Source organism: Varanus komodoensis, unplaced genomic scaffold, assembly GCF_004798865.1.
Source record: "Varanus komodoensis strain SLA01 unplaced genomic scaffold, ASM479886v1 scaffold44_3, whole genome shotgun sequence".
In the NCBI taxonomy this organism is placed as follows: domain Eukaryota; kingdom Metazoa; phylum Chordata; class Lepidosauria; order Squamata; family Varanidae; genus Varanus; species Varanus komodoensis.
In genome coordinates, this window is record NW_025336010.1 from 3,302,021 (window position 1) to 3,324,689 (window position 22,669).

The window sequence follows — 22,669 nt, forward strand, 5'->3', positions numbered from 1 at the left end:
TTTGCATGAGCACCAGCGTTCAGACAGAAGTACGACACGGAAGTCGGAATAAGCAAGCGTGTACTGCTTCTTTGGGGGAAAAGCCCTAAACGTTCCAGCAGAACCCAGCCAGCCCCGTCTGCATGTGCACAGCGTTGCACCTTAAGAGAGTACATGGGAAGGATGCAGAGCAAATACTGCAAAATGCTGCAGGCTTCCATTTGTCTTTTATAATACAAGATGCTTCATGCACAGAGGACAGAAGGGAGGGGAATCTGGTCCCTGTTGAGGACCAGGGGTCATGACAATGCAAGGCATGGTGGCACATTAGCCCAAGCGATAACCAGAGAAGTTACTCCATCTGTAGAGTCTGATCAGCTTCTTCCAGCAGGAAACGCACGTGGAAGTGCTCCTGGATTCACCTGTGCGGCAGGTTTGGTTGAAAGGGCCAAGCTGAACACAAGTTGTGGAGAGGCAGCCAGGGCCGGGTTTTTTTTAACCCCAGGCCAGCCAACCGGCAAGAGGTGGGGCCAAAGTGCCCCATGCTCATGTGTGGCAGGGGCTGGCCTGAGTGGTTATTCTGCCGTAACAATCAGAGATCTACACATTTTGTGAGTGTCTCGTGGCTTGCCAGGCATCTTCCGCTCCACTGTCTGCTTACTGGTGGAGCCGGAAAGTTCAAGGCACGCGTGAGAATTCTCCAAATGCGCATTGGTGCCTGAAGGTGTGCTGTTGCCCAAGCACTCGCCTCCTCACATTCCTTCTCCCAAAGAAGGAAAAAGGCAGCATGCAGCTCCGTGGGAATCGCGTGACTGGGAAGACGCAAGTCCCCTGTGCTTTCTGCAGGCCAGGATCAGAGACAGGCACATGCCTTTGAATCTGCCGCCAAGCCCCTCCTGGGGACGGCGCCTTCTTGACTTGGCCTTGGTGAAGAAGCGCTCCGACTGCGCTCCCACAGGCTGGAATCTGCTGGTGCGGTCTAGTTGGAATGCGGGGGGCACAGTCCAGTCGCTGGCCCAGCGCCATTTCTGTGCTCGGCTCAAGTGTCAACTAACAGAAACCCCAGGAGATGCTTTAGGCCTTTGAGTTTAGACAGCAAAACCCTGATCTCAAGATATCCCCCCGTCCCTTTTCACAGAAATGACTTGCGAAACCAGGTAAGGGGCTCTCCCCAGAACACCCACAAAACGTAATCCGATCGTGAGGCTGAAAGGGATTCCCTCACAGGATGGCGCAGCAGGAGTCCTCTTCCCAGGGTACTTGCAGCTGAAACAGAGCACAAGAAAAAGAGGCTTGGTGGCCGCCAGCAGAGTCCTGGAACTCCGTCTCAGGCACAGCACGGGGGGATCCCCGCTGCCCCCATCCTCTGCAACCCCTTCGGAAGGCCTGCGATGGGGCACTGCACGCCCCCGGCACCATCAGCTGCACTCTCCAGCGCCACGCTCAGGGGGCCACAGGGACGAGGAATTCTTCACATGGAATTCCTCCAGGAAATGGTACTTTGTTGTCCGCATGTTTTACGGTGGGCTCAGGGGGCAGCTGATCTCCTGAGGGGAGGAGATGCGCAAGGCCAGGGGTTCGGAGATCAGGAGAAAATGGATCCAAGCTCAGCATCCCCACCCAGCTCCTTGGAAATTCCACCCACATCTCATGGACCGCCTCTGCCCTAAGCAGAACCTCCCAGAGCCCCTTTCACTGACGAGGTAGCAAGGTGCATTTAAAAAAACGCCATTACTGCTCTGGGGGCACATGTGACTGAACATCATTTGTTAAATGTCTGCAGTCCAACACAGGATCCTGCGAGTCTGCCAGGAGGCCGAGTGCAACACCCGAGCGCTTAGTCCTGTGGTCCCGGGAGAAGCCAGAGGCGCTCTCGTGTTTCGGCCTGTGGCATGAGCCCATGTGGGAGTGGCAGCCACGTGACCAGGCCGCCCTTGGGAAGAAATGGCAGGCAGGACATGCACAGGAGGCTGATCGAGCGGTCGGTCCGTCGAGCGGTCTGTGGAGCCGGCGGGGGCACAGGGCAGGCGCTGCGCCACTGGCTTCACTCACCGGCACCGGCCAGGGCTGCACCGGCGCCCCACTGGCCTTCCTGCAGCACCTCTGCTCCGTGCACAGGGCCGCACTCTCCGCCAGCAGGTCCCAGGAGCTTCCCTGTCCTACGATCCCAGTCGGGTCTGCCGGGTCGAGGATGATGGGTCTGCAAGCCAGGAAAGGAAGCAGCCAGTAAGATGCAGCCGTTGGCCCAGAAGAGCCAGACCCAGGGCAGGTGTCAGGGTCCCCCACGCCCCTCATGTATCCCTGCCTATTTGAGCTAAGAAAAACCTCATTGACTGAATGTCCTTTTATGAAAGCATTTGTTGAAGATTAATATAAATATAGAGTTGCATTGACATATGCCGTTTTAATTTTTCTCATTCACAGAATCCTAGAACAGCAGAGTTGGACGGGGCCAGCAAGGCCATCAGGTCCACCCCGCCCCCTACTCAGTGCGGGACTCCAGGTTAAACCCTCCCGCTTGGATAGCTGCCCAGCTGCAGTCTGGGTGCTGCCGAGGGAGAGGCCCTCCACCTCCCCAGGTCATGGGCTCCGTTGCTGTACAGCTCCAACAGTCAGGAAACATCGGAGCATAAGTTCTTCCTGATGTCCAGCTGGGCTCTGACCTTCTGTAACTTCAGCCCAACAAATTTCATGCCCTGTACTCTGGGATGATCAAGAAGAGATCTTGAGCTTCCGATTATTTATGTGCAAAACGGTAATTTTGTCTAATGGAAGCAGGTGAACACCCAGCACCTCACCTAAGCTTAGGGAATCTGCCCAGGAAATGAACTTCAGTCGCAACTTTGCCGCAGAAGGCCGGGGGCCCCGCACGGCTCGCCCGCTGTGTCCTCCATGAGTTCCCTCCAGCGGAAGGGCGCTACGCCTTGCGCTTGGGACCTCCCCCGCCTTCCCCCATGATCTGTTAAGGGAACTCTTCCATGGTTACGCACAAGTGTCCCTCTCAACTCTGGATCCCCAGGAGACCCACTGCAGGGACTGACCTTGATTTCCGGAGCTGGCTCTGCAAGAACTGCCTGAGCTCCCTGTTCTCGAAGTCGTAGAATCTGGTCCAGAAGATGCAGAGCTGCTTGTACTGCTGCAGGAGCCAGAGCACCGTCCGGAACCCTTCCGCCATGTCAAAATAGTTTCCGTGGCTTCCGTGCTCCCAGGCATAGACGGCCAGCAGCTCCAGCGCATACTTGGGGGGCAGCGACTTTCTGCCCGGCAGCTGCGGGGGCAACCGAGGGGCGCGCCAGTCAGCCCTCGGCGGCGTGGCGCATGGCCGCAGGATGCTACGCGGCGGAAAGCGCGTGTGCCGCAAATGTGGGCTCGTTCGGTTCCCCCCTACGAAGCCCCCCCTTCGGGGGCGACAGCTGCTTCTGCCTTGCTTCTGTGGCTTTTGGTGCTGCCACCGGTGGAAAGGGCCCCCCTCCAGGCTGGCGTCCCCTCCCAAGGGGGTCTTGCTGTCCAGACCTCCATTCTGATCCTCCTCAGAAGCTAAACCTGGAGCTGCCCCCCTCCTCTCCAGTCTGCACTTGGGAGGAGGCCCCTGGCAGCCCCCGGCTCGCCCCCCACTGCCCCGGGGGCTGCAGCCCCTGAGGGCTGCAGGCGTGCAGGACGGGGGGCCGGGGCAGTGCGGGCAGCTGAGCCTCCTCCCGGGGATACCTGCAGCCACCTCTGGCACCCGGTGCCCCCACGCACGGTCCCACCCAGGGCACCCCCCTCCTCAGTCCCGAGCGGTGCTTGAGCCGGGCCTCACGCCACCTGCCCGCACACCTTCTCCCTGGGGAGGAGGGGCAGGTGGCACGGGCCGCGGTGGGGGGGTGCTTCCCACTGAGTTTCTCGCTTTGTCTGCAGGGGAGATGGGGCTGGTGGGGCTGGTGGGGGTGCTGGGACACCTCGGGGAGGCAATGTTCCCACCTGCCTCCCCTGCAGAGTCTATGGGCAGGATCCAGCCAGCACCCCTTCCCAGGGCCTGGGCTTGGGAAGGGGGGGCTGTTGATTTGAGCCTCTGGGGCCGCTGCTCACCCGTCCTTTCCCCCATGCATCACTGGAACATGGCGCCTCAGCAAGGAGACCCTCCTGCCAAGAAGGAGAGGGGAGTTCACCTCAAGGGGGGCTGGGTCCCTGTGCGCAGGAGGGCCCCACTTCAATCCCGGGTGTCTCCAGGTGGGACAAGAAAAGACCCCTGCCTGGAACCCTGGAGGGCCACAGCTGCCGGCCTGTGCCAGCAGTCCTGTGCCTGGCGGTCGGGGCCCAACTCCTTAAGCGGCTTCTGGTGGTCCTCAGCCCTGGCCAGATGGGGCTGCCAGGTGGCGCCCCGCCTCTGCCCCCTCCCGCACTGCACCAGGAACGGGAGGAGCCTGCTGAGGCAGCATATTCTCTGCGACCCAAATACCGACGGGATCCGCGATCGCTGCATTTGACATTGTGAGCTTTTCTTTCAAGATCTGACTTGAATATCTAGCATTTGGCAACTGGTATCTCGGTGGAGGAACTGGTGCAGACTGGCAGCTAAGAGAGCAGGGTATGAAACAGAAAGTTGCTGTTTCCAGTCCGCCTCGGCCAAGAGTTTGTTTGTGATATTAATAATGCTGACTTACCTTATCGGTTGCTGTAGGAGTTCCAGCTAGACAATTCATGAGAAGCATGAAATGTCAAGTGTGACAATCAAACGGTGCTTAGCACGCGATGGACGACAAACGTACGGGGGACTTGGGGTTTGCCAGCTCACGAGATGTCTTAAGTCAGCGCCCGGCCACTGCACAAACGAGGCCCCCTAATTATCTGGGAGGAAGCTACGCTGAGTGCAGGGGCCTTAATGCACGAGAAGGCAAGGTGCCTGGAGAGAGCCATGCCAGGGAAGGTCAAAGGCGGAGGGAGAGGTGGAGACCAGCTGAGACGGGCCCGTCCCGTAAGGCAGAGCTGAGCTGAGCGGGGCTGCCAAGCGCAGGGCGTTTGGGGAGGTGCCCATCCATAGGGTCTGCGTAAGCCAAAGACACTTGAGAGCATGTAACCGAGGGGCGTAGCCGGCTCCGATGCGAATACCTTTTACGGAGCCTACAGTGTGGGGGGAGAGAAGCATGGAGCACTCCTTCCGCCCCCCCTTGGCAGGATTGTCACACCACACACCTGCTTGTACCAGTGTTTCACCAGCCGGATGAGGTTTTTCAGCTTGGGGGGGCGATCTCTGACGAAGTCCCTCTGCAGCTCCGTGAAGCAGGGGGAGAACTGGCTGCCCTGGCCGCGGCTGCTCCGGATCAGGTCGAGGTACACCTGGGGGTCGGGCCTACTGCCATTCCTATAGTGGCCTGGAAGAGGAGGCAGACAAAGACCGGCTGCATTCACACCGCATGACGCACCGCTCTGCACCGTCACGGTGCTCTACCTGACAGAGGACCAAGTAGTTTCTACTTTATTGCGGTTTCCATCTTCCCTGCTCAGCCCTGCCTCCCTCCACTGCCATACATCCCATCAGCCATTGTGCCTGAAACTAACTCCCAAGATGCACTGCTCCCTGCCTGTGTCGCCTGCGTCTTCCTCATGGGTCCACACATAGAGCCTAGATGGCTGGAGTGGCTTCTGCAGCTGCCACTCTTTCCAAAGGACTCTATGGTAGTTGCATACCAAGACTACGGAAACGACGATCCTGGCTTCAGACAACATGACAAGCCATGGTGGTACAGAGAAACCATTGAACAAACCATTGTTTCTTATCATGGTACCTAAAGATTAAACTTGCCTTGGTGAAATAGCAGAACTGGCTTCAGACAACATGGCGGAGCAGCAATGGCAAAAGACCGTCTTGGCGGGTCATTTGGCCTGAACTTCGCTCCTTGGTTCTGGGACAGCTCTTGGGGCAGGGGGCAAAAGACGAATCACGCCACACACCCTTTGATGCAGCATGAATAAGTGGGTCACTTTTATTTTGAAGGAAAGGTGCCCCCACTGAGGGCCTGCACTGCTTTTCCAGTGAAAATTTGGCTCCCTTCAGCTGCTCTTTCCCCAGAATGGTGTTGCTTGCAGTAAACAGTATCTCTGGGGGTAAATAATATTGGGGAGAGGATTTGGGGGTTGAGGAGGAATGAATGGCTCCCAATGAGAGCAGCAGCCCTTCATGTTCGCCTCGCCTCTCCCTGGTAATGCCTTGTGAAAGAACAGCACTGAAAGAAGGGGTGACCCGTCTGCTGATCAAATTCGCAGACGACACTAAAACCGGGGCAGTGGCCACAACCGAGGAGCAGGTAATCCAGATCCAGAAGGATCTGGACAGACTACGGAAGTGGGCAGGGGACAAGAAGATGGCATTCAATGTGGAGAAGTGCAAGGTCTTGCACTTGGGGCATAGGAATAGGTGTCATAAGTGCAGGTTAGGGGACAAGTGGCTGGAGAGCAGCACTTGTGAAAGGGACCTCGGGGTGCTGGTTGACTACAGGCTAAACATGAGTCAGCCGTGTGATGCGGTGGTCAAGAGGGCGAACGCCACCCTTGGTTGCATAGCCAGAAGTGTGGCTTCTAAGCCAAGAGAGGAATTACTGCCACTCCATACAACTCTGGTGCGCCTGCAACTGGAGTATTGTGCTCAGTTTTGGGCCCCTCGTTACAGGAAGGATATAGCCAGGTAGAGTCAGTGCAGAGCAGGGCCACAAGGTTGGTGGCCGGTTTGCAGGGGATGCCGTATGAGGCGAGACTGAGGGAACTGGGTCTCTTCAGCCTGGAGAAGAGGAGACTCAGAGGGGATCTGTTGGCGACATGCAGGTATGTGAGGGGGTATCACACGGAGGTGGGGAGAGACCTGTTCTCCCCTGCTGAGGAAGGCAGGACACCAGTGGAGCCAAGCTCAGGGAACCAAGGTTCAATTTGGATTCTAGGAAGTACTTCCTGACAGGACCCAAGAGCATGGAATGGGCTTCCACGGGAGGTGGCTCAAGCCCCATCAGTGAGGGTGTTCAAGGACAGGCTGGACATGCACATGGTACGCATGTCGTGAGCAGAGCTGGCTAGAGCCAGGGGTCAGACTAGATGGCCCGGGAGACCCCTTCTGACTCGCTCTGTTTCTATGCTTCTAAATGTCATTGCCATCAGCACCTTGGCACTCATGATCTGCTTCAGCAATAGCTGCAGGGGCTCCAAAGCACCCAGAGCATGGTGCACCATCTTTTTTGGACCACCAATTTTCCCACTTCTCACCTTCAGGCAACCCATTAAGGAAGCTCTGCTGGAAAGAGGGACCCAGTCACAGCCACCCACCCAGGGTGTGTTTTAAAGCGAACTTCAGGGAGAAAGAGCATGAAGCTTCCGTTCAGTGGTGCCGCCAACCCACACATCCTGCTGTTTAGGACATTTTAGGAGCTCTCCTTCCCTCTTCCTCACCACCCTTCACAGCTCTAGTGAAGAAAAAAGACACCATGCTCAGGCAGGCAGCCTCACCCAGAGCATTGAAAGCTGGCAGCACATCAAATTCAATGGAATCGTCAGAAGAGTAAGACTGAAGTTTGAAAGTGAGAACACGTGGATTTTTGTACTTTGTTCGCTCAATGCACACATCTGAATTCAAAAGCTGCTGACATTCTCTGAGCCTTCTTTCAATCTCCCGGATGATCTTGCTCCTCTCTCTTTCCTGGTCTCTGTAGCCTCTGAAGATGTCAAGAAACACCACCAGGTCGGCATCCGAACCTCCTTTCAGAGCTGTCCCTTTGCCCGAGGAGCCTCCCTGGGGAAACATTAGCAAAGGTCATGACGGCATGGGAAGAGTCCTGGTGGGTCGGACCACAAATCCTCTCCTGCCCAACCTTCAGCTCCCCCAGTGACCAGCCAGCGGCCTGAGGGAAGCCCAAGAGCAGGACATGAGGGCCACCGGGCCCCCCGGCTCATCGTAGCCGGCATTCAGGGGGGTGCTGGGAATACTCTGGAGCAAGCAAACCAGGCGGGCTGTCCTGCTGAGGCACCCTGTGCGGAAGCGAGACTCTTTGGAGAAGATGCTAATGCTGGGGAAAGCTGAAGGCAGAAGAGGAGGACCGGTTATGAGACAGGGCAATCCCACCAGAGGAGCCACAGGCGCTGAGCAGGGCGGTGGCGGAGGGGGCCTTTTGGAGGTACCCCCTCATGAGGTCACCCTAAGCCAGAGCCAGCTTGACAAGGTGCCGCCACAATAAACAAGAAAGCACAGAACCATCACGGCTAACTAGTCACAGAAATCCTAATCCTTTGTGACTTTCTTCAATCCCACTTTAATGCCATCCAACATGGTGGCATCTTTCCATCGCTCACTTGTGCCAAGAATTGAGATGCAAGTTGCCAACCCATTACAGTTTTTTAATTTTGTGTGTCTTCCTCTCTCCCGTTTCTTCTTCTCCTTCTCCTTCTCCTTCTTCTTCTGATGTCTGGAGCATCACTTGTCTGTCCACAGGTGCCAAGACCTGCTAAGGCCTTTCTGCTCGGCTGTGCCTTTCAGCAGAAGCCTCTGTGGTTGCCTCAGACATTTCCACTGCCTGGTACAAGCACTGATGTTCTTGGCCGTGGCACCTTCTTTTGGCTGCTCCAGCTGCTCTCGGAGAAGTGGGCGTTTTGTGGCTGGCCATGTCAATCCTGGCAGCCACTCTGTGAGCCAAAGAGACTCCCCAAGCTCCACCGTCCAGCCAGGAGGGGACAGTGGCACGGCAGGGCCCAGCCCAGACAGCCATCCTGGAAGGATGCCGTGGTCGATGGCCATGAAAGTGGCCGAGGGACCAGGAGGTTCAAGAGAGACACTGAAGTCCTGGCAGATGCAAAAGGTCTGCATCTTGGAAGTGCCTTGCAGACATGGCACAGCGAGCCCTGATGGATGCAGGACACTTGTAGGGCTGGTGCAAAGCAAGCCCTCGGCTACTCAGAACAGCTCTCATCGGAAGCACGTCAAAGAGTCCTCTGAGCAGCAAAAGGTGGGTCCGTCGCTGCCCACCCTGGCCCACATATCCCCACAAGTGGGCATTCCCCGCTTGCGTCCACTGCACGTGTTTCTCCACCTGCACTCAAGCTGCCCCCTCTCTCGCTTCCGGGGCACCCCATGGAGCCATGCAAGCCCTGCCGTCAGCAGCAACCGAGTCACTGGCCCCAGCCTTCTCCGCACTCCTCAGGTGGACTGGGCTTTGACAGGCACTCTGGGCATACCTGCTGGAAACCCCCGGAGCCCACTGGAAACCCCCTGGAAGGCCAGCTGCTGGTGGCTGACCCTCCTCGTAGCTCCCCTGCCCTTTCAGAGAGAAAAAGCTGCCATCAGCCCAGACTTAACAGGAGAGCTGACCCTGACACAGGGCCCGGCACGACGAAGTCGAGAGCACGCTCTGTTTCGCATCTTGGGCCAACGGTCTGTCAAGACAGCGCCAGGCCGTCAGAGGCCTTGCAGTGCTCAGCACGATGTCCCCCTGAACCAGCTGCCTGGGCAGCACCTCTGCCAGCTCAGGTGGGTAGGGAGACTTCTGGGGCGCAAGTCGGGCGGCACTCCAGCGCAATCCCCAGCCAGCCCAAGGCATCCTGCAAACGTCCCCGCCCCTGACAGGCACAAAACCTGGGGGGGAGGGGATTCTCATCAACCAGCGCCTCTCCCCTCTCCCCAGCCCCCAAGTCTCTCCTGATGTGGAATCAAGTATCCTGGGAAGCGGGGGGGGGGGGGGTTCGGCCAGCAGAGACTACCTCCTCCCTCTGTGTTTGCAGCAGCCCTTGGCCACCTCCTTTCCAGAACTGGGAGAGAATCCAGAGTAGCATTGCTGGACGGGTCGAGCAGGGGCGTCGGCTCCAACCGCCAGCCCCACGCAGGACCCCGAGTTTCCGCGCCCCTGACAAAAGGGCCGTCCAGCTGCGCCTCGGATGCCTCAGGGCGGGAGAGGCCGCGTCCCCCTGGAGTCACTGCTCGCCTTATCACACGGCTCTGGCAGGCGGGAAGCTTCTCCCGATGGCCGCTTGACAGCTACTTTGTCCGGAGGGGGGGAGGGGCTGCTGGCCAGGAACAGGCGCCCCTGTAGGAGGTCCGGGGCCGCGCATCCCAGCCATGCCGGGTCTTCCCGGGCCAAAGCCAGGGCTGCTGCTCCCACTGACTTCGGAGGCATGCTTTCTCCACCCCCGCTCCTCCAGCCATCCTTCCTCGGACCTGGAGACCCCAGTCCGTACCTTGACCACCTTCAGCACCCGGGGCCGTGGGTCGATCGGGCAGGAGGCGTCCGAGAAGCATCTCGCCTTCAGGAACTCGCAGACTATGTGGATGGCATTGCGCACCTGCCTCAGGAAGGCCTCGTCGGGCTGGAGGCGGTCGTGGATGAACTTGTCCAGCTCCCGGGCTTCGACTTCGTAAAGGTCCACGGAAGTGTCGAAGATGGAAAAGAAGATGCCCATCGCCGCGCTCCTCCCCTCGCGGCCGGGAGGAAGGAAGCCGTTCGCTCTCGCTCGGTCGCTGCCTTCTTTTTCCAGCCCTCCGAGCAGGCAGTTTCGTTTCCTGGTCGCCCAGAGCCGCGGCGCCGAGGAGGAGGAGGAGGAGGAGGAGGAGGCATGCGCGAGCCGCAGCTGGAGAAGCGGCGCAGGGGCGCGGAGGGGCGGCGCGGGTGGGCGGGGGCGGCGCGCACGAAGCGCCCTCGCCCGGGAGGAGAGGGGCCGCCGGAGGGGCTGGCCCAGCGCCGGCCCGGCTCCAAGTTGGAGCGCTTCGCTTTTGGCGCACGGTTCGCGGTAGCGTTTTCGCAGTACTGTCATTTCCCGAACATTCTGACGTTAAACAAGTCGGGGAGAGAAGCCCATGCAAGTTTAGGCAGTCTGCATCTCCAGGTACTCCCAGATCAGCCACGGGAGCCGAAGCCCCCTTTTTGGCCCTAACATGGACTGGATTGGGCCCTGAATTTCTGATTGCCTCCGAAGTCAGTGCAATGCGCTGCTGCTCTTCGCAACTGTAGAAACCGGGGGCACGTGGTACCAGGCAGCTGCCGCTTTTTGGCTCCCAAAAGGAGAGAGAAAAATCCGGGGGGCTTAAGGCACGTGTGGCTGCGTGCTTCCACAGCCTCTCCACAAGCCTGCCCCTTTCCTGCTGAGCTCAAACACCCCTCCCTACTGGTCTTTTGGGGAATCGAATCATCGAGTCCGTGGACCATTAGTGGGCGGAGCTTGTAAACATTACCCTGCCCCAGATGAGACCTGACATGAAATGCCAGTACTTTCGTAGCGTTGATGCGCTGCTGGACAAGGCGGGTGACCCAACTGAGCAGAAGGGGCCCGAAGATAAGGCGAAATAACCCTAAAAGGGGTCCAGCAAGGGAAGAGAGCAGACTGGTCAGCCAGGGGGACCAGTTAAAGAGGCGCGGATACCAGTTGGAACCCTCCTGGCGGCGCCTTTCCCGGTCCTCCAGGCAGACTTTGACTAGGTCTAGACTGCTACAGATGATGCCTGAATGATTTGCATAAAAGCAGCATTTCTCATCCAAGGCAGCACATAAGCTGCACGGGGTGAGGCCGGATTGGCAAGCAAAAAGAGTCCCATTCGGGGCTGCCAGGAGGTAGGGGCATGCTGTGGGGGTCAGGAGTAAGGTAGCAGGGTATCGTGGATCATTGCGGGGCCCACCGGGACCCGTGGCACAGGTCCCTTGACCTGAGAACTCTTCTAATGTTGTAGAGAGGTGGAGCCCCCAGGGGCAGGCACTCCCATAATTTTCCGAGTAGGAGATACACATTCACCCCTAGGACGGTTGCTACTGGCGGGGAGGCCTACCAATCAGTCTGCAATGTCCATTCCATGGTAAGTGGCTGGTGTGGGTTCAGGAGGGGACAGCCTACTGGGCGGGCGAGAAGAATCAGGAGGGCTGCTGGGAGGAGACCCTTTTTAACTTGACTCGCAGAGGGTTGTTGGTTTGGTGCACCATCCATTGTTCCGAGAGGACTGGCGAAGCAGGCTTCATCTGTGTCACGTGGAACCAGTGGGGTTTTTCGGCCAGTCTTACCGCCGTAGGAGTGGAGAGGATCACCTGGAAGGGTCCTAGCCACCGGGCACCTAGAGTGACAGGGTGAAAGTTCTTTAGCCAGACCCAATCTCCTGGGTTTTTGCGTGGGGGATGGTCGGCCGCGGGGTCCGGAGCCTCAGTAGTCTCACCCATGTTGGACCGAACCTGTCGGCGAATATCATGCCGTACGCGATCGAGGGCCTGCAAGGACTCAAGCAAGTTGTGGTTAGACAACTCGGCGTGCATCTCCTCCGTCAGGCGGGGGAGCAGAGGGGGTGGTCGCCCAAATACAATTGCTTCCTATAAGGGGAGCACTGCGTGCGTAGGAGGGCAAATGGAAGGAGGTCTGTCCAGTGACCACCAACTTCAAGAGTGCGCCCAAGTCCTTTTCCTTCTGTGAATAAGTTGGCCGTTCAGGAAGAACTCGGGGAGGCAGATGTACCGGGAGGATCTCTAGTGGCCCTACTGGTCTTAGGGCCGCCTCTCTGGCAGTTCCTTGAGAGACCGGCGACTCATCCCGCCGGTGCCCAGGGCAATGAATAATAGCCATGCGTTCTGGCAACCAGAGGGCCTCCATTATTTCTTCCTCCCGGAGGTCAACAGTCCCCTTTCCCGGTACAACGCCCCGTGGACGTGAGCCGTGGCGTACCGGCTGTCCGTTTAAGAGTCTTCCCCTTCCCCCACCGGAGGGCTTGCGCTAGGGCGATGAGCTGCGCCCTTTGGGCTGACGTGCCGTGTCCCAGTGACTGGGCCCATATTACCTCAGATCTGGTGACCACCGCTGCTCCCGCATACCGGACTCCGTCCTTGACGAAACTGCTCCCATCTGTAAATAGGTTGTGGACCGGCGGCCTTAGTGGGACATCGGACAGATCTGGTCTGGTGCCGGTGATAGTGTCGAGGGCCTCAGTGCAGTTGGGGGTGGGGCCCTCCTGTTCGTCCCCCAGCAGGAGGGTGGCCGGATTTAGGACCATCGTCTTGGAGACTTGGAGAAGGTTACCCGGGGAGGGTCCAACAGTAATACCTGATATTGCGTGGCGCAAGCATTGGAGATCCAGCGATCAGGTGGGCTTCGGAGAAGGGTCTCTACCGTGTGGGCGCCGATGATCTGGAGGTCCTGGCCCAATGTCAGTTTCTTAGCCTCCTTCACTAGGATTGCCATTGAATACTTTCTGGGCTATTTCCACTAATTCACTAAGTAACTTTCCCTCAAAGCCATCTAACTTCTGATTTTTTTTTTTTTTTTTTTTTTTTTTTTTTGATGTCTGGGGCCGACTGTGAAACAAAGGCTGTGTTAATTGACTGTGAAACAAAGGCTGTGTTAATTGACTGTGAAACAAAGGCTGTGTTAATTGCCCGCGCGTTCTCGTTCTCAGCCGCCCGAGGGTCTATAGGTGTGTATTGCCTATATGCCTCAAGTAGGCGTTCCAAGAAAGCGGAGGGGGATTCCCGGGGGCCTTGTGGTTTTTCAGAGAAAGGGGGGTTCTGCTGTTTCCAGGTATAAATCAATCCAAGCAATGCAAAAAAATGCACACCAAATAAAGCCTTTGTTGAACTGGTGTTGCACTGGTGTTGCACGAACCTGTTGCTTGCCTAGGCTAAAGAGAAATGTGCTTTCTTCTGGACAATGAGAACAGCTTTACACAATTTCTTATTGCAGAGATGACACTCTCCCACATAGATGCAAAATGCACCAACCCATTGTTAACACAAACAAACCTGAACTAATGCACATTCCATCTAACAATGCTTGCGCATTTAGATGAACATTCTTGGGCATCCTTGGGCTGGCAAATGGGCTCAGTCCCCAACAAACATTAGGCTACTGTAAGGACATCAATACCAGTTTTCTAGAGCCTCAAAGACTTTCTTTGAGAACTAGTGCAAGCCCGCCTCCAATCTGTGGCTGGAAGCAGAGCTGCTCAAACTTCCCACAGTATTTTGAACTCTGCACATGCTCAGAGGCTGTATGTGCTGCTTCTGCAGTACTCACAAAGTGGTGTTTGTGGTATCTTCCTGCCAGAGCATCCCCCCTTTTCTTGGTTCTGTGGAATAGCCAAGCCCACAGAGTCAAGAAATCCAAATTTTCCAGCACAAATCCCTCCTGAATTCAGTTGGCCAGACTAAACCCAGAGAAGAGGCTGCAGTTACTGTCTCTTTAAATAATGGGAGTGCTCTTAGCAAGGTAGACTGTTCCTCTTTTTTTTCATTTGTTTTTCTTGTCTTTACTCCAAAAGTTACACATTTCTTCCCATATTTTTTCCAGTAGAAAAAGTACCAAATCACCATTTACCAAAACTCTTAGAATTCACTCACATTCCAAACAGCTGCAAGTTCAACAGGGGAAGAAAAACCAACCAATTTGGCAGAAATTTTTATTAATGGTTAACTGCAATCTGTCTTCCCCTGATTTTACACTCTGCCCTGTTGAATTCCAGCCTGCTACTGCTCAGGCTAATTGCTAAACACAACAATTTAAATTTGCAAAACTTTACCAGCAATATGTTCCCAATATAAAACCCTTTCTTTATCTCACTGGGAATCCTTTTCAGGATTCCTACTGAGTATTCCCAACAGTATACACATTTTTTTTCCCATCTTTCCTCTGCCCATCAGCATCCCCTCCTGGAATTTCAAACACAATTATTTAATCTCACAAAAAGGAATCTTCCTACCTAGGAGGGCTGTAAGGCAGATGGAAGAGGCAGAAAACTTACATTAAAGACATTAAAACAGTGTTCCCGGTTTCTGACAAGGAAAGGACCTTCATAGAAATGTTTCTATATAACCCCTCTTGCACACAGGGCTTTCACACAGGATAAGCTTATTGAGTGTGTCCAGAAAACTGGGTAGGACCTGTGTTTGCAAGCCCAACATTTCCTTACTTCCCAGTTCTGGCTCATATACAAGGAATGGGGGAAGGAAAAATCTCGCACACACACTTCCCTGATCATCGCCTTTTTCCCAGCCGGACTCAGCCATGCTTGGGCTCAGGCCCATGACCTCATGCATCTGTACCTCAAACAAAGCCAGGTTCACACATTCTCATCTCAGGGGCAAGAACACCCATCCATGCCCTTGCTTTCAACCATGCCCTGAAGAGGACAAGATTGGTGCGGCTGCGTGGGGGGTTTCTATTTCCTGAGGAACCCCAAAACCCACTCTGGCCTATGCTTACCTCCCAGAAAGGGGAACACTTTACCATACAAACAGAAAAGACAGAAAACACAGAGATTACTCAAGACAGACAACAAGAGAGACGACGGACAATCTAAACAAACGTACAACCTAAACAGGAACTGAGGCCGGAAGCGACGTCTCGCCCCTGACCGGAAAGTAGCCCTTACGCTGCGTCCAGCAGGCTTTCCTTTCCAATATCAGATCTGCAGATACTAAGAAATGGCGGGTAACCGCCGTGTGCACTTACCGGTAATTCCTCTCTCGGCTAGTCAGACGTCCCACCGAGCCGGGGTAGAGGCATAAGATGCCTGTGGGCCCGTCCCTGGTGTCGGGGGGAGGCAAGACCGGTAGTCTCAAGATCTCGCTGGGGCCTCCAAATGTTGTATGCCGCGGTGTTACGGACGAGACCAGAGACTGGTTGGAATTATCGAGAGAGATTTATTTACCTGCCGGCAGGGACCACCACTCGTTAGAGTGCGGTCCTGAGCAGATCGAAGGCAGGATTTTTATACTCTTTTACACTTATGCTTGAATGACAGCGAACAATAGGGGAAAGCACATTTGCACATTTATCATGCTAAAGCAAGCAAGCGTGGGTACAAGGGCATAACGTCTGCGGTGATACTGGTAATGCTGGAGCGTAGCCTGCTTTGTTGTCAGCTTTGCGTAGCGTGCACATCCGTGTTCGTGTACTTGTTCTCATGTGAACAGGACACCCTGATCATGCTTTTTACTCGTGGTGAGCCATGCCCTGCCTACGTGCTTGATTATGAGGGGGGTTACAACACCAGGCAGCTGCTGCTTGTTGGCTCCCAAAAGGAGAGAGAAAAATCCGGGGGGCTTAAGGCACGTGTGGCTGCGTGCATCCACAGCCTCTCCACAAGCCTGCCCCTTTCCTGCTGAGCTCAAGCACCCCGGTAGCAGCCGGTGGCTGTCAGGCTGGGGTGCGCAGGGCACCAGCAGAGGCTCCTCCGCAGCTTGAACGCCTCTCCCCGCCTTCAGCCCGGGCACGACAACTGCGCCTGGGGGCTTCCCTCCAGCCACTGCCACCAAGGAGGCTCGGCTGGTGGCAGCAAGGAGACGGGCCTGGCGGTGGTGCCCCCCCCCCCCCCCCGTTGTGGAGCAGATTCGCTGCTGAGGCCCACCTGGCGCAACCTTGCTACCTTTCCAGCGGCCTCTGCTGCAAGGCATTCTGGCCGCCCCTGGGGCCTGCTGGCTGTTAGACAGGCCTGGGATTTTTTCTTTCTTTTTTCCTCTCTAAGGGGTGTGCGTGTTTGTTTAATACGTGCTTTTACATTTTGTATTGTAAACTTTTGACAATGTTTTAATATGCTTTTAATACAACATATCTTTTAATGGTATTTATGCGCTTTGTGAACTGCCCAGAGAGCTTCAGCTGCTGGGTGACACAGAAATCGAGTGGATAAGCACATAAATAAAATGCAGAGCATAAAGTGGCCCACCTGTCCAGCATCTGATTTTCTTAAGACATAACATGGTGCAGTGCAGCACGAAGCAGAGGAGCTTTTAAAGGAAGAAAAGTTGGCCATCCGTGCGGCAGTTGGAAACAGGAAGCCGTGGTGGCTCCGCTGAGCAAAGCGCGTTGGTTGGCCGCAGAGCAATCCTCACGCCCTGCGCAGAAGGAGCACGGCAGCTGCGTTGCCAAGGCGCGCATCATGGCGACCCCCGCATGGCGATGTGCTCCTGGCCAGGCACACCGAGCACGCAAGGCCCCTGGGGCAGCAGAGGGGCAGAGCTGCCCTTCCCTTGGGGCGGCTGTGCCACCTCATTCACACAGACGTGCGCAGGCGGAAGCGGGCTCCTCCACTGGCAGCAGCTCCCACTCCGCTTCTGTCTCAGGAGCAGAGCTCCCCAGGGTCACCCCCTGCATGCACGGCCCGCTGAAGCCAAGAAGCGAAGTTTGGCACAGAGCGGCAGGGCCCGTGCCAGACCGGCACTGGGGAAGCTGCTTCTGGTCGCCCCGTGGCATGTGTGGAAGACCCCACCCGCCCCCTATGGGTTCCTCCAGGGCTCTGCCCAGCCCCCCTCCCCATGGGGCACCTCCATCCGGAGTGGGCAACCTTGTAATTCCAAGATGGCGTCGGAACGAGACGGATGCGATTGACTGCGTTCGTTTATCACGCCGGTATTACTCGGCAGCAAGTCATGGGAGACTCATCTAAGCCCTGTCGGGGTGAAGACAGATTGCCTGGGCACGCTTTTGGCTTGATGTGAGATGGCAATCTCGTATCTGCTGAGAGCAATTCAGGTACTTCTCAACCGAGTAACATGGGGTGGTTTCAGCCCCTTCAAGTTCTTGACATCTTAGAAGATTAGCTTAGGATTTTTATTAGCTAGATAAGCATTGGAACTGCTGAGTAAATATTTTTTACTTCTTTCGCAATATTACCCATGGAAAAGCTGCATTTGTTTATAATTTGGCATTAAGAAAAGAAAAGCCCTCCAGATGTTTAGGTGGCGACTGAGATGAGAGAGTGCTGAGGCTTTTATCCCAGTTGAAGCCGAAGAAAAATACTTTTTCCTCTAACCTCTCTAAGGATATAAAATTAGTTTAAATTTTTAAGGTGCAATTACCTGATAGGAGTTCAAAGCTTTGACTGATCATTTTGGATATCTGTTTGGACTCCTGCCAAGATCAACTGGACACTCGCCAGGATATTTTTCACATTGTCGGATGCTTTCTTCTTTAATGTGACGACTGTTTGGGTGAGCGTTCCTATTTTCCTTTTGCAATACTACTTGTGGAAAAACTATTTCTGTTGTTAATTGGCATAAAAAAGAGATAAAGGATATAAAAAGAGGAAGGATATAAGAATCTCCATTTCCTCTCCTGCTTTCTGGGACCTCTGCCAAAGTATTTGGCATCTTGCCAATCTTCTGACAGCTAGTGATCTAGAGAAAAGAAAAATGGAACTGATCTTGGCTGCCACTTTGTGGCTATTGGAATTATTGCAACGATGGTAGAGCTGAAGAGATTTTTTTTGGAAATACAAGAATCTTTAACAATTTTACAAATATCCCAAGAGGTGACGTTGAGACAACAGGAAATCTTCTCAATTGTACAAAAAAAGTGCTTTGATAAGCTTGATGCTTCTTTTAAGGAGATGGTGATTGATGTAGAATCCAAAACTGAATAGACTATACAAGAAATGCAACAAGTATATGAAAAATTTGAAACTGTGGATAAAAAGAAACAAATTTGGCCACTAAAGGAAGGATTTTTTTTTTTGAAGGATGGATGGATCCTGAATTAACTAAAATTGATTCTGAGGAAGAAGAAACAGTGAAGGTTAGTTTGCAGCAAAAAACACAGTCATTGGGAATAAATATTGACCTACAACAAATGCTACAATCACTGAAGATAAAGCAAGAAAGAGTGAAGATTGAAATACAAACTTTGAAGTGGGTTGATTTTCAACAAATAACACCAAGGGGAGAAAGATGGGCTCGAGATGTAAAGTTTAAAAATATTGATTTTCAACAAACCCTATTAAAACAACAGCGGTTTGGAAGAGGTGTAAAAAAGAAATCTTAAAAAGGAATGGTATAAATGGGTTGGCATGTTTATTGTGGTATGGAAAGGCTAAGGTATATGATTTTAACTGTGGAAGCTTTTCTACATTTAAATGTGTTGAATTATGAAGAGATTATAAGATAAGATTTAAACTGAACTAAGAAGGAGAAGAATAGGAGTGGAGTCCCCCCCTTTTTCTCTCTCCTTTGTGGGTGATATAAGGGAAAATGACAGATTCTTTTCTTTTTCTTCTTTTTTTATCTTAAAAATGAATGACCAAAAGCAAAGTTGTATGACTCTTTTGTCTTTGAATTGCTATACTAGAAAATGACTATTATGGGAGTAGGAGGAGCTGTACTAAATAGATTTCTTTTTACAAGCGAGATATATTAAAGATTGTAAGGAGCGGGACTCTTATAAGGAGTTAATTGTATGTAATTAAGTGAAGTGTAAGCTAGATGAAACTTTAATAAATTAGCTTAAAGGAATTTTGTTTAAAAGATATCATAGATAATTGTTGTCGTTAAATAGATTAGATAAGATGTCCTTAAAGATGCTAAATGAATGTTAGACATGTGAACATAAATTGGGTTAAAAGTCTTTAGTTCTTTTTTAAGCTTGGAACTTTTCTTCTCTTTCACTTTCCTTTTTAGTGGATATTAGACTGGAATACTAGTAAGCAAAAAATGTATTTGATCATATTTGTAACTATTATAATGAGGAGTTTATCTGTTTAATATTAGAAAAATGAAAAGATCTGGAATTGTGTAGTGTTGGTTAGATTGAAGCTACTATCAAAGAAGAAAGAAGATATTGACTTTTATCAAATTTGGAGAGTCTTTCTTTTAATATTGGTCAAGGAAAATGGGACTCTGTAAGAAATGGATGGACTGATCTTACCGCAGAAGGAGAAAGAAGATAGTGACTTCTATCAAATTTGGAACCTTTTTTTTTTTTTTTAATTGGCTGGAGAAACGGGACTTGGTTTAGATCTAAACATGTTTTTTAAGATTCCATAAATGGATCTGAATATGATTACAGAATGTTAAAAGATAACATTAAGGGGCTGACTCAGTAGTTCCGATGTTTGTGATGATTGATGTTTTTAGTACTGTTTTAAAATTTAATTAAAAAGTCCTGCAAAAAAAAGGAGTGGGCAACCTTTGGGGTGGGCTCCCATGGAAACTTTGGGGGGGGTACAAGTGAGTGCGAATATGAATCGCATCTATCCCTCACTTAACGCGGTTTTGATTAATGTGGGTTTTGATTAACATGGTAAAATTAATTGCAACAATCCCTTGATATGCACGGCAGAGTTTTAGTTAACACACTTTTTAAGATTTGCAACAAACTACTCCTCAGACGACTCTTGATAACTTTTTCAACAAAAATTGTAATAATTAATGTAAGTATATTTAATAAAACATTTATTTTGCAATCATATTTTGTCTTTCTTCAAACAGTACCACATGATGAATTGCTAATACAGTAATCAATTATGGATGGGTTGTAATTTGTACCATTGATTATTAGATTTGATTAACATGGTTTTGATATACCCAGCAATATTGTGTGATCAATTAACAGAGTTAATTGAGGGATACCTGTACATGTTTACATAGCCACTGAGCCAAAACAGAGGGCCTTGTTGCCTCCCCATGGCCTGGCAAGCAGCTGAGAAGCCCCAGTGCCCCCTCCTCGTTTGCTTTCTGTGGGGTGGCAGGCCAGGGAGCTGAACGGCCGGGTGGCAACTACGGCAAGCCAGGCGATGCCCTTCCAGGGGCCACAGGCGGGCTGTGCATTGCCCCCACGTGGCCCTAGAAGAAGCCGCTGGGTGAAGCGCCAGGACCACGCTGACAACACCCGCCTCTAGTTCCTGGCATCCTCCGTGTGAGGGGACCGCGTGTAGTCCGCATTTGGTCGTGGGCCCACGTAAGCCAGTACGCTGAGGATGAACCCTGGCAAGCTGGACGGGTTACTGTGTGGCACAGTGGCGGCGAAGGCGGTCTGATGTGCAGGACCGGCACGTGGCACTTTGGCAGCATGGAGGCAGGCCAAGCTGGCACAGGAGCAGGAGCAGGAGCTGGAGGAGAGTTGGCAACACCACTCCATTCTTGTTCGTTGCTCTCGCATTTCCTGCACAAGGAGCCTTAGCAGAGCACTTGTGTCTGGGAAGGCGCTGTCTGTCTCTCGGATGGAGGGAGGTCTGTGCAGCCTTTCACCTTCCCTTCCTTGATGGGTTTTGTGGGAAAGAAGATGAGGAGGCCATGCAAGGAAGATGGCATTCTCAGCCTCACTCCCAAATTCTTTATGAATCAGGCAGGTAGCACAAGAAAGCTGTTGCCAGGAAGACCCCCCCCCCCCCGCTTCTCCAGGAAACTTGGATGCTTCCCAAATTGCCTTGCTTTTGGCCAAGAGCCAGGGCCGGCTGGGTTGGTGGTCCTGGACGGGTTGATCAGGACTCATGGATGAGACTGCAGCGGGACCGATGCTGAAGGTGGGGGCGGGGAAGCTGCATCTTCCGTGCAGGGTGGCATTCGTTTATTCCCACCCTCCCTTTGCTGGCAAGATAGAATTCAGGGCAACCTGTGGTTATTAATTGACAGTTTGGACACAGCAGTGCTGGCAGGAAGGGAGAGGGAAACCAGGGGCCTTTCATGGCAGAGATGTAAAGCAAGACACTTCGCTGCAGGAGGCTAACCTCAGAGCTTGTTTGCCCCAGGTGCAAGCCGGGGAACGGGCTGGAGAAGTCTCGCCTCACTCCTGGCTGAGCTGCACGTTCCCTGCCTGTTGATAAAATTGGCGCTCACACGGAGGGAGAGTGAGCAAGAGAGCGAATGCGTGCTCCTTCACTTTTCAAAGCATCCAGGCTTGCAGAAGTCAACCGGCAGAGTCTTTTGGCTTCCGTGCCAAGTCGCTGCTAAAGTTTTAGATGCTGCACTGGTGGGAAGGCGGGTGGCTGCAGAAACACACGCCGGAGGTTGTTCATTGTTTAGCAAATTTTGCAGCGATGGGCTAGCACAGTCACCCCGTCTGGAATTTGGCCGGAAGAGCTTCTGCTCTTGTTTTATGCTTATATTATTTGTTTTTTGGCACCAGGCCAAGACCTTTTTATTCAAACAATATTTTAATAATTGTTAATACTATTTATTGGTTTTAATTTTTATAGCCAGGGTGAATCCAAATTTTATATTTTATATGTATGATTTATATGATTGTTTATTTATTATGTTGGAAGCCGTCCCGAGGCTTATGTGACTGGGACGGCATATAAAAACTCCAAATAAATAAATATGCTGAGGTGGAAAATATCTGTCAGGGATTGGTTGATTTATAAGAGACGCGCACTGCCTTTCCTTTACAAGAATATTTTTGATATACACAACATCAGAAGGCAAAAGCCAATCCAATAAAACCATACAAAGACATTTGAAAGCACATTGAAGAACAGACGCCCTCACTACACTTCAGCCTTTTGTAGCTTCCTGATTATTCTTGCTGTTTGATTAAAATTAAGATTTTGGTAGCCTTTGTACTAGCAGTAGCAGTATTTTGTTTTAATGCACCAAAGAATTTTGGAAGAAGATCGGTCTGTGCTTCATAGACTACAGCAAAGCCTTCGATTGTGAGGATCATGGAAAACTATGGATGGCCCTGAAAGAAATGGGGGTGCCTGAGCACTTGATTGCCCTGATGCTTAACCCATATTGAGGACAAGAAACTCTTGCGAAGGCAGAGTATGGAGAAACACGAGGGTTTACCCACAGGCAAAGGCATCAGACAAGGGTGCATTTTATCTCCCTATCTGTTCAACATATACACAGAACATATCATATGGAAAGCTGGATCAGGGGCAGAGGAAGGACTGAAAATTAGTGGGAGACACATGAATAATTTAAGGTATGCAGATGATACTCAATTACTGACAGAAAGCAGTGATCAACTGAAACAGCTCATGATGAACATGAAAGAAAACACAGCA

The 22,669-nt window shown here is 52.7% G+C and overlaps 1 protein-coding gene across 2 annotated transcripts; it reads right to left on the reverse strand.

Moving 5' to 3' along the window:
• Positions 1–834: 834 nt before the first annotated feature.
• On the reverse strand, positions 835–10,420 carry LOC123030418 (2'-5'-oligoadenylate synthase 1-like). 2 transcript variants are annotated; one of them, XM_044444323.1, is made up of 6 exons: positions 10,165–10,418; positions 7,450–7,732; positions 5,152–5,330; positions 3,021–3,247; positions 2,032–2,179; positions 1,090–1,245 (listed from the first exon to the last, which is right to left on the reverse strand). In XM_044444323.1, the coding sequence occupies exons 1-6, from the start codon at positions 10,384–10,386 to the stop codon at positions 1,201–1,203; spliced, it is 1,104 nt and encodes a 367-aa protein (XP_044300258.1). In that variant the 5' UTR covers positions 10,387–10,418; the 3' UTR covers positions 1,090–1,200. The 2 variants fall into 2 exon arrangements, with proteins under 2 accessions (XP_044300259.1, XP_044300258.1); XM_044444324.1 differs by lacking the exon at positions 2,032–2,179 and having other exon boundaries at positions 835–1,245; positions 10,165–10,420.
• Between the last annotated feature and the right edge of the window lie 12,249 nt (positions 10,421–22,669).

Bases quoted from the DNA above. Each gene is read 5' to 3' on its own strand.
- LOC123030418 (XM_044444323.1), bottom strand. From the start codon at position 10,386: ATGGGCATCTTCTTTTCCATCTTCGACACTTCCGTGGACCTTTACGAA. The intron at 2,180-3,020 runs GTCAGTCCCTGC...CCTGGCTTGCAG, and splicing joins AGCCAGCTCCGGAAATCAAG to ACCCATCATCCTCGACCCGG. The intron at 1,246-2,031 runs GTGAGTGAAGCC...GCTCTGTTTCAG, and splicing joins TGCAGCCCTGGCCGGTGCCG to CTGCAAGTACCCTGGGAAGA.